This window comes from Oryzias melastigma, linkage group LG6, assembly GCF_002922805.2.
Source record: "Oryzias melastigma strain HK-1 linkage group LG6, ASM292280v2, whole genome shotgun sequence".
NCBI classification, from domain to species: domain Eukaryota; kingdom Metazoa; phylum Chordata; class Actinopteri; order Beloniformes; family Adrianichthyidae; genus Oryzias; species Oryzias melastigma.
The window spans coordinates 10,017,580-10,035,418 of NC_050517.1; the positions used below are offsets into that span (position 1 = coordinate 10,017,580).

The following is a 17,839-nucleotide window of genomic DNA, read 5'->3' on the forward strand; positions in this document are numbered from 1 at the left end:
TATTGTTTTCCAGGTATCTACATTTATCACACAAGTAGCAGTCCCAACAGCTCAAAATTGTACATGTACATGAAAAACCAGGCAAAGCTGGCAGTGTGTAACTGTTTATTGCCCATGTCTTGTTCTTGCCTTTGAGCTGGCTTCTCAGGACTTGCCTTAATCGTTGGAGGTATTTAGCTGTTGCAGCGTTCCTTGTTGCCTGTTCCAGGTTCCCATTTGCCTGGCACTTGTAACCGTCCTCATTGTCTAATATTGTTACTCCTGGGAGTGAGACCCCTTATATTAGGTATGCAACAATATTAAATATAAAAACGAATCCTTCGATATGCATTCCACTAGGGCTGGGCTATATGGCAAAAAATAACATTTTTTCAATTTTATTTAATGAAATCGATCAAAAATTGAATTAAAATGATTTTAGTTGAAAGAAGTAAACATCTTGAACAAATATTTATATTTATTCAAATTAAATAGGGTTATCTCTTAAGATTTATAGTGCAAGAATTCTGCACTCTACTGCTTCAGGTAATGCATTGCTGTCAAATGAACAGCTTCTAAATATCTGAGTTTTTTTATTTTGCCTCTGTGCTAAAATCCATAAAACAGAGCTTGTAAATGATTGTCACTCAAGACCAGAAATGAGGGAGACTGAAGAAGTTTATAGCATGAATGACTGATAAAGTTTAGTAAAGTCCTTTCTCTATTAAAAACAGCTCAAAGTGCTAAATAATAATAATAATAATCAAAACACCCTTTTAACACATTTTCAAATGAAACTAAAACTTTGATTATTTTTGGATTATATACATGGTAAATAAATCTCAATTGCTTCAGAATTTACCTTCAAATAGACGATTTCGTTGTACTTTGAGAAACTCCAGCTAGCATCTTTAACTGATAGAAAAAACATTTTTAAACTTGGATGATAACATCAAATACATCTGCCAAACTGTTAGGATTCAAAACACAGAGAAAATAGCAGTAAATGGTGTGGCAGTTTTAAAAAGTTTACATCCACAGCTCCTTCACTAACATCTGCTCTCTGCTGTGTTTGACACTGAGCAGAAAGCTAGCGTTAGCGTTAGCGCTGTATATTCTAGCTGGGCTTTCTCCGGTCCGTACGACCAAGAAAAAAGCTCAACAGTGACGCCGCGGATTAAGAAAATTATGTGTGAACTCACTTACACTTCTTACGAAAAACAAAAAAATGCGACCAACAATAAGATTTAGGCTCTTAAAGTAGCTAGCTACAAGCTAGCAAAACAATGCAGTAATGTGCATCTTGACCGCACATTTTACGTGTTTCCTACATGAATTGCCATCAGTTTTTTTGCAGGTTGAACGTGAATATGTGCGATTAACATCCGCTATGTTTAAAAACACGAAACATTAATAAAAACATACATCAAAGAACCAAACTAGCATGTCTCTCATGAGTTGCTAGCACCCACTTTAGCACACAGTTCACGGTTCCTAGCCTGATTTCTCTCTATTAAAATGTGATTCCTGTCCTGTGATGATTCCTCTCCATCGGATTATTTTGTTGTCAAGGTTTTTGAAGTCGATTGCAGAACACTGCGTCTCCTTTTGTTACTTTTTCGGACCTCCGTCATTCATTACTCGAGAAGACTCGATCTATAATGACAGCACATCTCTGTCACGGCGTATGTCATGTGACTTCCAATCCAGTAATATATGTCATTGATTACAAGAAAAAACACCGGGGAGGGGGAGGAGGAGGAGCAGCTCAGATTTAAAGTCACAGGCAGTCAACAAGCTTTTGTCTTCGCGCACTTGCAGCTTTTCGTAGAAGATCGTGATAAAACGATCTCTCAAAAATGACAGATCGTCAGCTTTGGAGATTGTAAGACTGTTTTATATCGTCATATCGCCTACCCCTATGTTCCACTGTTCGGTGTGGCATTTTTCACGGTATGCATTTTATGTATTCAGTACCAGTGTGAGCTGTCTTTAGCGTGTTTGTGTATTCATGTCTTTGTTCAGAGCCTGTCTGCTTCAGGTCTGCTCCCAATCTCCCCCTCCCTACCAGAAACTACTGTGCCTCTCCCCAGGAGTTGGAGCCCAAATGCTAAAAACAGCATTATAGCTTAATGCCTAAACAACCCAGACAGTCATAGCACATTGAGGCTGCCAACGTGCTTGCACACCGGCTGTGTCAGCGCACGCTTGGGGCGGCCGCTTTCAGTGGGGAGTCTCTGCAAACAGACTTCTGCACATGTTTTTGAGGATTTTTCATTGTATTTGTGCCGATGCAGCCAATTAGTGATGGGAATTATGATTCCTTTTACTGACTCGAGTTTTAATGAGTCACTCACCAAAGTGAATCGATTCATTTGAGTCATTTGAATCATTGAGTCACTTGCCCAGAGAGTCCAAAGTAAAACACGCCACGTCCAATTTATTCATATTACTAAATTAATTATGAAAATAATTAAAACAAATCATTGCGTTGTGGGACACAAAGAAAACTTATTATTTAAAATGTTAAAAAAAGTTTTTTCAATGTATGTAAATTAAATTTCTGGAAAAAAGAAAGGGAAAAAAATAAAGTACAAACAAGTGAACATATTTTTATAACAAGCTAAATAAAGAGCAGAAATCAACTGAGTTTCTGTTAGTTTTGTAGTTAATTACATTATTGGAGAAAAAAATTAGCAAGTTGGATACCAAAGTCAGTTTAAATTTTTAAAAAGTGGTGGAATTGATTAATATTCTTTTATTTGCTTTTCAAGACATAAAATGAAAAATGAATTTAATAATGTGGCAGCAGTTCGTCAGGGCAGAGAAGCAGCTGAGCAGAGGAAGCAGCTCCTCCCCGTCAAACAGGCTGATAAACTAAAGCTAAGCTAAGCTAAGCTAAACTAAAGCTAACGCTCCAGCACAATGGATTCCTACAAGCTTCAGAGCGAGGCAGAGCTGCTGAGAGTTTTTTTCCCACAGGATTCACCTCCAAACGAGGCGAACTGCTCTGTGATTGGTCAGAGATATGAGTACTGACTCGATACAGTCCAAAATGAGTTCTCTTCAGTGAGCTCTGAGTCCTGAACGAATCATAGCTGCTCCTCCATGTGTCCTGACTCGTGATTCAGCTCGGAGCGAGGCGCTGTTCGGGCTTCCGGTGAGCTCTGAGTCCTGAATCATGAGTCATCGCTCATTTGATTCAGCTCGAAACGAGGTGAATCAAATGAATCAACTGAATCATATGAGTGGTGACTCGAACACCTGCATTCATCCCGGACTCAGAGAGCAGCTCGCACTCACAACAGCACCTCCGCGAGGGGAGGGGTATGGGAGTGGCCAATAGATCCTCCGGTTGGGAGGGGGAGCAGATTCTCTGGTTGGGAGGGGCCAGGGAGCAGATTCTCCCAAAGGGAGGGGTGACTGAGGAGCAGCAAGTGTTGTCTGTAGAAGAGCGGTGAGCACAGACAGAGCGAAACCAGCGATTCTGTCGTGTTTCAGCTTTGTCTCTGAGGTTTTTAGTACTTCTCACAGCGAAGAGAATTAGTGGAAGGAAGTGAGTCAATTAATGAGTCAGTGGGGAAGATGACTCATGATTCTCGAGTCAGTAAAGTGACTCGCGAGTTTTGAACGATTCGTTCACGACTCGCACATCACTACAGCCAATGTGTAAGCAGCGTCTGGCTTGTGTTTGAAAAAGCGGTACCAACACTAAAACGTGCCGTGTGGAGACATCCAGAGTTCACCGACGAATATGAGGATCAGGGAGTGACATGTGTCACAAATACAGAACATGAAATAATTTCACAAAGTTTGTCTGTAAATTATGACCACTTATCTGCTACAGCTGCTCTTGATCTTTTTAAATTTTCTGTGTAAGGTACATTCTAACTGCTCCCATTTTTTTTTTTGTCCCTCAGGAGGCCCGAAATTGTTTTTTGTGTGATTCTCAGCTGCCGTACAGTTACCATAGCAACCGAAACAGTCACTGGATTGAAAACATAATCATGAGTTCAGATCCTGATAAAAACATGTCATGGTGGCAGTCGCAAAACGGTAAGTTTAGGGTTGTGGAGAAGGTTGGATCTTGTGAAAGGAGCTCACCTAAACCTGTGTCTCCTGCAGGAGTTCATCAGGTCAGCATCCAGTTGGACCTCGAGACAGTATTCCAGTTTAGCCACCTGGTCCTCACCTTTAAGGTATCTGCTCCATGAATTCTTATATTAGAAAGTGTAATGGGCAGCTTTCAGGTCTAATTTGAAGTTTTTCTGACTACCGCTGCTCAAAGAAGAGCTGAAAGCATGTTTTGTTTGTATAAAAAGTCCAGATAAACGTAATTTCTTCTCAGATCACCTGTTTCATGATTGATCTGCATCAATATTAGAGTTCTGCCAGAATTATAAAGAATTTCAAGAAACAGCTGATTCCTTCAAAATGCTAATGTGTCCACAGTAGTGAGACATCTTCAATCCAGTTCAAACACCGGGACGTCCATTCGTGGTGTTCTGTTATGACTACAGTCCCCTGATGACTGCAATCTCTCCCTACAGAGTTTTCGACCTGCTGCCATGGTAGTGGAACGATCAAAAGACTTTGGGCAGACCTGGAAAATTTTTCGATTTTTTGCAGACGACTGTGCACTTCATTTTCCTTCAGTTCTGAGAGGACCAGCATCCAGCATTGCTGATATTATCTGTGACAGCAGATTCTCTGGGCCAGAACCATCTACTGGAGGAGAGGTAATACTATTCATAAATGTTCTCTGTAGTGTTATACTTATGATTATTAAGTTTTTAACCAAAGTCCCACGACCTAAATGTCTTAAAAAGCAATTTTTCCTAAAGAATTCTCAGAATTAGATAAAACCATGTCATGTTTCATTTGGTAAGGAAAAACACCTAGAGTCAAATTTAAAACTCCACGTCTCTCAAAAAGGGAGGGAGGCATGGCCCTACCATCTTTTAAAGAATATTTCTATGCAGCACAAATTAAACCACATATTAATTTATGGTCCCCAAAATTTCAAGCTCCATGGAAAAATATTGAACTTTTGGTTAGATACCCTCCAATATACACAGACAATATATTGAAACCCCATTTATAAAAACTCAACTAAAAATATGGAATAAAGCAAAAAAAAAAAAAAAGAATATCAACTAGATGACCAAATGCAAATTATACAGTGGTGTGCCTTCGACCCAGATTTTAGATCTAAAAAGATTGACAACATTTTCAAACAATGGATTTTGAAAGGTGTAACAACTTTTTATTCTATGACTGAAAAGGGTCAATTTAAAGATTCTTATAGTCTAAAGGCAGAGTTTAAATTAGCAAACTCAGACTTTTTCAGATACCTCCAATTGCAGAGTTATTTTGAACATAAAATTCGACACAGATCTTAGTAATCCCATCTTTTTGATATTCCTCGAATCTTACAAGAACAATCTAATTAAAGGAGTTATTGGTAAGTTTTATAAAGGGTTTTTGTTAAAAAAAAAGCGCATATAACAAATTACATTAAATATTTGTGTATCTCAGTGGATATGTACAAATTCACACACCCTGCTGGAGTTCAACTGGAAATGGCTGACAAGATGTTTCATTACTCCAAAGCAAAAAGCGTGTTTTGGTTCTGGTAATGCTGTCTGTTGGAGATTGTGTGGGACACAGGAAGCAGACCATTGGCATATCTATCGGTACTGGCCAAACATTAAACCATTCTGGGCTGATTTCCACAAAAAGGTAATTAAAATACTTAAGGTAAAGGTACCGTTTAAAATTTACACCCTCTTTTTCAACCACACCAACAAACAAACAAATATCTACAGTATTTACAATGCTCACATTAGCTGCTAAAAGGCAATAACAAGACGTTGGCTGCTTCCTGAGCCCCCCATCGAATCAGACTGGGTAAATGTGATAAATGACATGTACTCTAAATCTATGTTTATTAATCTATGGATCAAATGGGTTCAGCATATTAAGCCTTTAAGGTCGGACTATGTTGAAATAAGTTCAAATTAATTTGTTTAGAAGAAAAAGGGATAAGAGTGTGGAGGTTTGTTTTGTAATTGCATGTGGCCATGGATTTAAGGTTGGTGACCAACCACAGATTTATGGGTACAAATATTGTTTTTCACCAGGTGGTCCTTCAAGCTCTGGATCCAATGTTTGAAATAGCAGATCCTCATGCTGCTATAATTCAGGGTAAATTTGCAGATTTTTTGTAGCAGAACTAAAGTTTTGATAGTGCTGAAACGATCTTTGACTTTTCTCCAGATCTGATCTCCATGACAAATATTCGCTTGAACTTCACTCGCCTTCTCACACTCAAGGACACACTGCCAGCTCGCAGACAAAGAAGTCCTGTGGATAATTATTACTATGCTCTTTTCAACATGGTGATCCGTGGAAGCTGCTTCTGCAATGGGCACGCCACCCAGTGCATGCCCATTTATAGAGAGCAGGGGAACGTTGTTACCCAGTCTGGTAAGGTAAGAACTGAAACCCCTTTAAAGACTCCTCTGATAATGATTTAAAACACCACCTCAATATTATCACTATGAAGCCAAAATAAAATACCTGACTCGGAAGCTTTCACCAGCTGGACCAACACTGATAAAGACTGTTCTGCCACTGGTCATAATTTTGGAAAAGCATCAGATGACTTAATCAACAAATGAACTCCAAGGTTCCCCACGCTAGTTCTGGACCAAATTGTCCACTGTGATTATATTGTTATCATGAGAAGGATTCAGGTTCAAGAACAACAACCTTTCTTTCGTCTGAATTATGAAAAGAAAATTAGAAATATTACACAATAGCAAACCTTTAATCCAGCATTCACACCAAAGTATTTGCTGTATTTGGGGGTATCAATGTTGAGTCAATGGACGTCTTAAGCAAACAGTGAGGAGGGGCTGTACCAGAGTGCATCAAAAATTCGGACACATGGAGCATATTTCCCAAAGTTAAATAATTGGAACTTGGGAGAACATTTACCCTGTGTCAGCTCAGCTTTGGTAGAGACTTGTTGATAGGTTAGGATTATTTGATCAGCAGTATAGTCCAAAACCAATATGGCGGAGAAGATTCTTTCCTCAGTATGATAGTTTTTCAATTTGTATAAGGACAGGCATAAGAAGGACTTTGCTTGGAAAAGGATTAAATCCGGTATTAGACAGTGTGGTAATTAATAGTGTTTTTAGCTGTCAACACAGTAATATCAGGCGTACAAACTCAGATTATCAGCCTGGATGAGCTAACTAACTTTTTGTTTCTTGGTGATGAGTTGATATTTATTCTGAAAAGCCGTACAGAAAAAAATGGAGGAGTCTGGGTGACAGTTATTTGAAGGAGTAAAGAGACTAAGTAGAAATAGATCAGCAGCAACTTTAGCCAAGATGTAAAAAAGGTTGCTGCAGGGTCTTCTATTTCTAGAACCCCTTTTTCTCTCCCTGGGAGATGTGGGTAATCCTGCGGTCCCAGGATTGAGTAGGATCAGCCTGTATTATGTGAACCTGAGGAGAGTATAGAAGCAAAAGTTCTATTGGAGACCGCTAATTGTTAATCCACTCATTAGGAATATAGGCTAGGATCAGACTGTATAGTGAGACAGGTTAGATTTGCCCTGAAGAAAATACTGTATATAACCAATAGTACATGGAAAACTGGTAAAGCTTTATTTTACTGTACAGTACTTACAGGGTATTTAAGTGATATTTACAAGGCACTTTTTTGTACCTAATTGGTACTCACTTGTAATGGGGAGTACTGGGTACTTACAGGGTACTTTTTGTGTATTCATGTGGTACTATGTGGTACCTACTGGGTATTTATATTATACTTACTGCGTATTTATATTATACCTACAGGGTATTTATGCTGTGCACCCTGGGTGACTGTGTTCTGTGGACAGTCACAGTGCACCACCCTGCTTCTCCTGCTGGGGTAATCAGATAATTTATTGTTTTTAACTTACTCATTGTGCTTATTGCCATTTCACCACAACTTGAAATGACTAACTTAGGAAAGATGACTAAATGGTGTTTTGTATCTTATCAGGGTTCCTCCTGGGTCTTAAAAAGCCTTGAATTTGAAAATGTGGAAATAAGGCCTTAAAAAGCATTACAAAGTCTTACATTTCGATATATTGATCTTAAAAATATTACAGTTTAAAGCTTTTAGTGTATGACTTTTCTGGTCTAAAGTTTCATTTTTTTTTTTTACCACAATTGTGTAAAGCAAATTCATCAGCATCATGATGGATTTTTTTTTTCTTTTAAAGACGAAGAAGAAGTGGGGTCGGGGGGGGCTGCAGATAAATTTTCTACAGAAAAAATGTAGCAACAGTGACAAGCAGAGCTGAAACTATTATAATTTGGCACTGCGTATGGACAGGGCTCCAGATTAGAAAAAAAAGTCACTATCCACTTTGGCAGGTGAAGCATCGTTCATCTTCAACTACCGTATTTTCACGATCATAAGGCGCGCATAAACGTCTCAAATTTTCTCCAAAATGTGCGGCACGCCCTATAGTGCAGTGTGCCTACTGTGTTGGGTTTTTTTTTTTTTTCGGAAGGTGGATTACATGAAAACTTTGATGTTTTAAAGCCGAAGTAAGCGCCAGACACACGAAGCGAGGGAGCGCGTGTCCGTGCTCCCTCGCTTCTCCCCACAAGCAGTAAATGTGGAAAAAAAATCACATTTGTTCAAGTTCAAATTTGTTTTAATTAATTTTACATTTTATGTCAGATAATTTGTTATTAAAGCAACTTGTGAACTTTCAGGCTGTTATTTTATATGATCATTGTTTTTTACAGTGCTGGTATCCATATTCATTTCTCCTCCTTTTATTAAAATTTTATTATTTATTATTTATTATTATTTATTAATCAACACGTTTGTCACGTGCTCCACGTGTGTACCGCGAGCATAAACACCTGTTGAATCAATAACACCGCTAGAAGTCTCTCTTTACGGTCAGACGCTGCTCTCCGCTGCTCTGCCTCCTGCGCATTTTCACCTGTCAATGGAGCAGGTGGAGAAGCGCACGAGGACCCGCCCACTTCATGCGGAAAAGCAGAGAAGAAAAAAGCTGAACCAGCGCAACTATGTTTTTAGACAAAAGGTGCACGAACGCATGCACGCACCCTCCCAGCCCACCCGCCGCAGCAAAAGACCCCCCCCCGTCCGTGTCAGCCCACAAGGGCCGCCTCGGCGGGCAGCGGACCCAGGGCCCGCCGTCCGTCAGTCGACTGAGCACGTGCACCAGCAGGGAGCACCGATTCGTTGGTTTTAGGCAGTTCCAACACCGTGATCTAACAGAAAACAGAAGAACATCAATTGTGCTTTTTTTCACCATGAAGCGCTGAGTTGGCGACTCCTGCTGCTGTTATGCGCAGCGGCCCGTACCGCTCGTTCCTATTCCTAATACTGCTTTCTACCCATTCTTACTCGCTCATCATACATCTGGCCGGAGGCGGGGCGCGAGGTGAGTGCAGATTGTGGCTTTTCACAGTACAGACGTAAAGTTTCTGCTCGGGCTCTAGCCCGGGCACAGAACAGCAGCAATATCTGTCCATGCCATGAGCGTGAGCACCTTCTGATTTTTCCCCACCTCCAACAAACCTAGTCTCGTCTCCAAGTATCGCGCTATTTCAATTAAACAAGAACAAAAGGCTGACAGGGGGTTATTTGCGTTGCAGTAACTACCTTACAGTACTGTACATACCGATGCCATGACAGTCATTAGATTTTTACTTTTCATTTGGTGAACAACTTCAAGCACATCACTTGGACTTACTCCACTTAGAAACATTGTGTTCATATTGCACTCAGTTTTACATTTCATGTCACTCACAACTGGTATCTTTTCAGCCAATTTAGCACCAGCATTTACAAAGAAATTGTTAAACTCATTAAATATTTCCTGCTTTCTTGTCTACCACAAACATCTATCCCAGAGTTAGTTCAAAACATTTAATTCTGACTTTATTGCGGAATTAATCACAATAAATACATTTGTGAATTTAATTATCACATTCGCCACAGTAGGTAATGTATTCACAGACTGCATTTAATGCGATTTAATGAAGAGCTCGCCTTCTCTGCATTCAGGTGCACTGGTAATTTCTAGCATTTGCTCACATTGATTTCAGCCAAAACAAACACTCTCACTCTTAGCTCCATGTTATTGTTACTCTTTGAAATGACAGAACAACAACACACTGATCTGTAAGAACACACAATAAGGCAAAACGCTACACATTTATAAAAAAAACATGTTTTTTTTTTTATTCATGACATTCTTGAAAAGTTAAAATTATTTTATTGTTTATCACTAGCTGTTATCTTTATTGAAACATGTCATGCCAATAATGTTTTCCTTTTTTACCATTTATACATTGTAGACATTTTTATTATAGATATTTTTGCGTATAATATCCATTTTATGTTTGTTTCTTTGGTGTTATTGTCTGACATAAAGCTGCACTGAAAAGACAGATGGTGATGAAGGCAAAAAAAAGCAACAGCACTTTTTAATTACTTAACAATAGATAATTTGTTTATGAATCTGTAGAAGTATGTGGGAGGATTTTTACTGTTGGTTTTACACAAAATTAGGAAAACCCCCACATTTTTTGGATTAATCTAAAGTGATAGGTTATTTTGGTTTAGTTTTTTAATGTTTTATTAATATCTAAAAAATATATTCACAAAGTCATTTGATTTTTAAAAATATCAAATCACTTCGATACCTTTAATAAAGACACAAGACCTAAAACTCCAAACAGAAATTGACTTAATGCAATAAAACTAAGCCAGGTGTCATGGTTCAACCTGCTACCTCCTCCTTCAACCACCAGAGGGAACTCTCACCTGAGTTTAGACCACCTCATCTACCTTCACTCAGGACTCTGATCATCCTTAGCTGTTTTCCATATGCTCATCCCCACCACAGTATTTAGTCTGGCTTCTCGCCACAGCTCACTGTGAAGTCTTGTTTGTCCTACATCCATTTCTGAGCGTTTATGCCTGTTAGATCCTCTGGTTTCCGACTCCTGCCTGCCTCCTCGACTCCCTGTCTGCCTGTGTCCTGACCTCTGCCTGTATTTTGACCTTTCCTTGCCTCAGCCTGTGTTCCCCATTAAAACCACGTTTGCATATGGATCCACACGGCTCTGCCTCTTCGTCACACCAGGAGTTCAGCTCTGATAAAATGACACAAGCACAAAGAAAACGGAAAGATATGATTTGTTTTTGCTGAAAAGCACATATTTAATTTTTAATTCCAGGCTCTTCTTTTATGATGTTTTATGATTTATATAATTTTGACATGGTATATTTTATGGACAGCAAAATTAAAGACATTTTACTGTTTTTTTTTCTGTTTACATTTTCTTTATTTCTAACTTGAAAAATTTTAACAGTTTTTTTTTTTAATAGAGAACAAGATATTCAAAGTTTAGGTTGATTTATTCTGAAATAATATTCCTTTACGTTTAAAAATCTTTATATTAAAAAAGTTCATTTTTTAAAGTTTAATTTTTTTTTTACTGTGTTCAATAAATGTTTATACTGATTGGCCTGCAAACTATGGCCTGATTTGGACTTTGGCCTCCTATGTGGAAATAAATACATATAAAAATTGGGTTTTATTTAAAGAATAATTGAAGCAATAATACACAAATTCAAAACCTACTTAGTTTAAAAAAGTAGAAGAAAACATGGCAAACTGGACCTGCGTACCTGAGAAAAACTAAAACAAAAAATAACAAAGCAGATTAAGATGTATTTTTGTCCACAATAATGCAGAGGTAGAGCTTCTGACTTCTGATGGGAAAGTTGTAAGTTTGTTTAATGCTCTGCCTACACTTTTTTTCAGCATTTCAACTCCTCCACCATTTCTGAGCAAATAAAGACATTTTCTGTTTTCAGGTTCATGGGCGATGTGTCTGTCACCACAACACGGCTGGGCATAACTGTGAGAGGTGTCAGGAGTTTCATCACGACACTCCCTGGAGTCCCGGAGGAGAAACCTCTGCTAGAGTTTGCAGGAGTATGTGCATTGACTCACATTTACAGGAATTTTCAAAGTTCTCATGAGTGTTCATGAAACAAGTGCTGTTATCACATATAGAAAATCTAAATATGTCTGCAGCCTCATTTTTTCTATTTTATCTTGTCTCACAGAATGTAATTGTCATGGTCACTCAGAGGCATGTCACTTTGATGCTGCTCGTTACCAGCTAACAGGCGGTGTGAGTGGTGGAGTGTGTGACAACTGTCAGCATTACCGTACAGGGGCTCAATGCGAGCGTTGCCAAACCTACATGTATCAGGATCCAGAAAAGACAATGGATGACCCACGCAGCTGCATACGTATGCTCCTCCCACCTGAACTTTATTCAGCCTCACACCAGGAATTTTATATATGAAGCATAAATGCACCCATCTTCTTAAATAAATATTTTATCACTTTTATTTGGGGGGGGTGGTGTTGAGAATGAGGCAAAAAAAAAAAAAAATACACTTTTCAGAAGAAAATGATAATAAACACTAATTCTGGTTTTTCAGCTTGTGACTGTGACCCAGATGGTTCCCATGGTGGCGGTCTTTGTGATGCTTTGACTGGCCAGTGTTTCTGCAAAGAAAATGTGGAGGGTTGGCGCTGTGATCGCTGTAAACAAGGCTTTTTCGGTCTGAGAAGAGAAAATCCATCTGGTTGTTATGGTGATGTAAATGTAGCATACAGAGTGGCATGTTACTTAAGTTTTTATGATGTCATAACTTATACATTTTTTTACCATTTTGTTTAGAGTGTCATTGTCATACCTTGGGGAGTGTGGCATCCTGTGACCCATTGACAGGAAACTGTAAATGTGATTCTTTGGCTTATGGACCCCACTGTGATCGATGTGTGGTACGTTTATATTTTTTTTTTCGCAGAGACCCAAGTGTGATCATGAAATTGTCTTTGCTCATATCTTGTATGCTTTATTTAGACTGGTTTTTGGGGTTTGGGAAACTCCACCATCAGGTGTTCACCATGTGACTGTGACATTGGGGGGGCACACAACACCAGGTAGGAAAAAAAATGTCAGGATAGTTTACTCAAAGTGGAATCTTCCAAAGAAAAACAAGACTGTGGCATTTCTTTGTAGTCAGAACAGTTCTGAGTGATGATGCAGTTGTAGGGATTTGAAGATGCACTTGTGCTCTCCTAGTCCAGCATTGCTTTGCTAATATGATTCTTTTCCAATCAGGTGTTCTTCTGAGAACGGGCAGTGTCACTGCTTACCCAACATGATTGGTCGGACTTGCTCAGAGCCTGCCCATGGACACTTCCTGCCTCCACTAAATTACTTTTTATATGAGGCTGAACTTGCTGCACCACTTCCAGAAATTAGGTTATCCCCTTCTATGCCTACTTCCTCCTCTGTGGTGAGTATTAGGGTTGGTATCAATACCCACCACATTGACAAGGTTGGTCCAGTCTAGCATCAGGATTTCATATTTAAGAATAAATCAACATAATAAAGAGAGAACTAGCAAAGTAGGCTTTGTTTGAAAGTTAGGGCTAAATCCAGGGTCCATAAACAGATGAAAGCATAGTAATTGCTTCTAAAGACACCTTTTTTGCTATCTGCCTATAAATTAGATAAGGCTGAGGGTATCTTCAAATTGGGGCTAAAAAAAAAAATGAAGGACAAAAAATTGCAAGATCAGAGTGGGGAAACAATATTACATTTTCTTGATACTTCACTAGAATTATGAATGAATGAATGAATTAATGAATGAAGATTATAGCACGCTGTTACCCCGGGTTTACACCGCGTTTAAACTGGCTCTCCTCTGGGGAGCGGGAGAGATTTCAGAGTGGAAGAACAACATGTGAATGGAACTGCACCAACAAAAGCATGGAGAACTAAATACAATAAATAATAAATAATAGAAGAGAGGAGAAGTAAATGAGAATAGAGAACAGAACCCCAGAGCTGATGTGGATAATAACAAAGATAGAAAATCTAGAAATTACATTTAAACGTATCAATATTTATCCAGCCCAGTGTTTCTCAAATGGTGGTTCGCACCCCCCTTGGGGTTCCTCCGATCAACTGAACCGGAGCCACACAAGTGGGAATATTCTCTGATTACTGGCTAGCCTGGCAGAACGCCTGTCCAAAGAGGAATGTTTTAAGGCTAGTTTTGAATGTAGAAACTGTTAATAAAGAGTTACAGTAATCCAGTCTAGACGTAACAAATGCATGGATGAGTTTTTCAGCATCACTTTTAGATAACATGTTTCTGATCCTAGGGCAGCATGTAGGTGAAAAAATGCAGTTTTACAAGCTTGTGATATGTGAGCCTTAAATGATAGATCCTGGTCAAATAAAACTCCTAAGTTTCTGACTGAAGAATAGGAGGCAACATTTACACCATCCAGGGAGACTATCTGATCTGAGAGAGCATCTCTCAGGTGTTTAGGACCCAGTATCATGACCTCAGTTTTTTCTGGGTTTACGAGGAGGTAATTAATTGTCCTCCAGGTCTTAATGTCTCTGATGCAGGGATTCAGTTTCTCTAAGTGGTCATTCTGGTCTGGTTTAATGGATAAATACAACTTTGTATCATCTGCATAACAGTGAAAATTAATGCTATGTTTCCTGATTATGTTTCCTAAGGGCAGCATGTAAAGCGTGAACAGAATGGGCCCTAGAACTGAGCCCTGTGGGACACCGTAGCTAACTCTAGTACAATGAGAGGACTGTCCACTTACATTAACAAACTGGTATCTATCAGATAAATAGGATTCAAACCACTGGAGGGCAGATCCCCTGATCCCTATGTCATGCTCTAGTCTCTGGAGTAAGATGCTGTGGTCGATGGTATCGAAGGCTGCACTAAGGTCTAACAGGACCAGAATAGAGATTAGTCCCTTTTCTGAAGCCAATAACAAATCATTAGTAACTCTGACCAGTGCAGTTTCAGTGCTATGGTGAGGCCTGAACCCTGACTGAAAACCTTCAAAGTGATTGTTATCCTGTAGGTGGCGCTGTAGCTGCTTTACTACAACTCTTTCTAGGATTTTAGATATGAATGGGAGATTAGATATTGGTCTATAGTTGGCTAGAATGTCAGGATCCAGGCTGGGTTTTTTCAAAAGAGGTTTAACAACAGCATATTTAAAAGACTGAGGCACATAACCAGTCTCTAGAGAGGTATTTATTATGGTTAATATGGATTCACTAATAAGGGGGAAGATTTCTTTAAAAAGTTTAGTGGGGATTGGGTCTAAGAGACAAGTGGAGGTTTTAGAAGACATAATAACTGATATTGATTGATTGATATTGATATATATATATAATAGATAACTATTTCTGTTTAGTCCACAGCAGTAAAGAAGTCTAATATTACAGACGTTTTTATGGATGCCTTCATTTGGCTGTGGCTGCTGGTCAGCCTGGCTATAGTACTAAAGAGAAATCTTGGATTGTTTGCATTTTCTGCTATTAAAGTTGAGTAGTATTGATTTCTCGCTTTACGCAGGGATTTTTTATAACTTTAGTGGCAACATTTCCAAGCATTCAGAGAGTGCTCTGAGCCGGAACGGCGCCATTTTCTTTCTAATTTACGAGTTCTTTGTTTTTGGGAACGTGTTTCAGCGTTAAACCACGGTGCTACTCTGTTCTGTCTAACAAGCTTGAGTTTCTGAGGGGCAACAACATTGAGTGTTCCCCTGAGGGCTTGCATGGTATCATTGACAAACTGATCATTTTCAATGTTGCTTAAAGTGCTCTGAGAATGTTTACTCAACATGTTACTAAACATTGGTTGGACTGCGAGTTTAAATTCGGACACAGAATGGTCAGATAATGTTCGTTTAAGCTCTTTCTTAATTAATGGAGCAGCAGCATTTTCTAGTATAAACTGAAAGGTAATTAAAAAATGATCTGAGAGTATGGGGTTATGAGGAACGACATTCAGCTAGCTTATCTCAACTCCATGAGTAAAAACAAGTCCAGAATGCGTGCTTGTGACAGTGAAATGTTTGATCTATGTTTATTTAATTTTTTATTAGTTTATTTCACAGGGACAGTGCACATCGATTGCATCGCTGACATGCACCAGAATTAGCCCAAAAGCTATTTTTCATCCGTAGTCCCTGGACAGGTGTTAAAAATTGTCAACCTGTTTTTCTCCCAAAAAAAACAATTAGTTTTAAATCTGGAAAAAAAATATTCATGATTATTTGCAAATAATCTGAAAATAATCACAATGTGAAATCATACAAAAACTTGTACATTTAGAAATGTTTTTACCCCTTGGAGCCTAGGGCCTACAACTCAGTTTTTTGTCTACTTTAGAATTGAGCTCTGTATTTTCAAATTGAGAGACTGTAGTTCACTTTCGGCTTATCCCTTACGAGGTCGCCACAGTGTAACAGCACCCACTGTTTCGCATCAGTGATTTGGCTGAGTTTTTACGCCAGATGCCCTTCCTGACACAACCCTGTACTTGAGGGGCACAGGGACTTAATTAGGCAACAGCGTCAAGGGACTTGCCTGAGGACCCAATCTGGGTGGTGATCAGTGGACAACCCTGGGAATCGAACCCAGGGCTCCTGCGTGTCAGCCCTTCACCTAGCCCACTGAGCCACCCAGCCGCTTTTCAAATTGAGAGACTACCATTGTGCAAATGTAGCCACAAGGAGGCCCAAGCCAGGGTCTCATTGTGCCGGTCCCAAGCCCGGATAAATACAGAGGTAGAGTCAGATGTACGATATCCATACCGGATCGGTCGACGCCTGGGTCAACAACGACCGCCATCGGTGCTGTTTACCGACAGGGTGCCGGTGGAAATTGGACTACTGTTGGTGGAAGAAGGAGAGGAGGAAGGCAAGTTTGTAGGAAGAGAGAGAAGAGGAAAGTCACTAGTGTTGGACTGAGAGTTGGGATTTTGAATGTTGGAACTATGACAGGAAAGGGTAGCGAGTTAGTTGACATGATGCAAAAGAGAAAGGTAGACATACTGTGTCTCCAGGAGACCAGGTGGAAAGGTAGCAAGGCTAGAAGCCTTGGAGCAGAGTTTAAGTTGTTCTGTCATGGTGGAGATGAGAAGAGATATAGAGGAGTTATCTAAAAGGAGAAGCTTATTAGAAGTATTGTGGATATGGACGATATGGTCAGTGACATGCAGGAGAGAATACTGCAAACTGTGGCAAAATATCCGACAGTTCAAAACATTGTACTGCACACAGGGTCAAATGATGTGTCCAAGCAATAATCTGAAGTTTTAAAGCAAGACTTCACTGGACTGATAAGAACAGTTCTCTGAATGCATCTGTCTTTATCAGCTTCCCATTCCAACCATTTGAGGAGGATAAAAAAGATTCAGCAGGCTGTTGGCACTGAATAGGTGGCTTTCTGTGGCATGTGGTGACACAGGAATTCATTTCATTAACAACTTTCACATTTTCTGGGAACGCAAACATCTTTTTAAAGAACAACTGTTAAACTGTTCTCCTCTAATCTTTTTTACGTCCTGCGTCATGGCAAGACTGAGATAAATTTATCTCAGTGTCAAGGCCAGACACATGACTGGATTCAATAGAGGAATGGAGCTGCCCCCACTGGAGGAAAACATCAATAATGGGAAATCTACCTCTGAACACCGGAAGAGGAAAAACAACGAGGACGATGGACCCTCCCAAACACCACCAAACTCCTGACGGTTCTCCATCCCCGTCTTCACTTCACACTTCACTTCAATAAGGGAGATGTGCAGAGTTGTGGTAACTACAGAGGAATAAAGCTGATGAGCCATACAATGAAGGTGTGGGAAAGAGTAGTAGAAG

General features: G+C 39.5%; 1 protein-coding gene across 7 annotated transcripts in view; it reads left to right on the top strand.

Annotated features, from left to right (window-relative positions):
• lamb4 (laminin, beta 4) overlaps positions 1–17,839 on the top strand; it is a 133,101-nt gene that overhangs the window by 6,141 nt on the left and 109,121 nt on the right. For 6 of the 7 annotated variants that reach the window (XM_036212259.1, XM_036212257.1, XM_036212263.1 and 3 more), the window contains exons 4-13: positions 3,900–4,178; positions 4,530–4,718; positions 6,123–6,186; positions 6,259–6,473; positions 11,920–12,040; positions 12,175–12,363; positions 12,559–12,714; positions 12,801–12,904; positions 12,987–13,066; positions 13,248–13,425. In XM_036212259.1, the coding sequence (XP_036068152.1) occupies positions 3,900–4,178; positions 4,530–4,718; positions 6,123–6,186; positions 6,259–6,473; positions 11,920–12,040; positions 12,175–12,363; positions 12,559–12,714; positions 12,801–12,904; positions 12,987–13,066; positions 13,248–13,425 (1,575 nt within the window). The remainder of the gene's footprint in view (positions 1–3,899; positions 4,179–4,529; positions 4,719–6,122; positions 6,187–6,258; positions 6,474–11,919; positions 12,041–12,174; positions 12,364–12,558; positions 12,715–12,800; positions 12,905–12,986; positions 13,067–13,247; positions 13,426–17,839) is intronic. The other variant, XM_036212260.1, reaches the window with a different exon arrangement.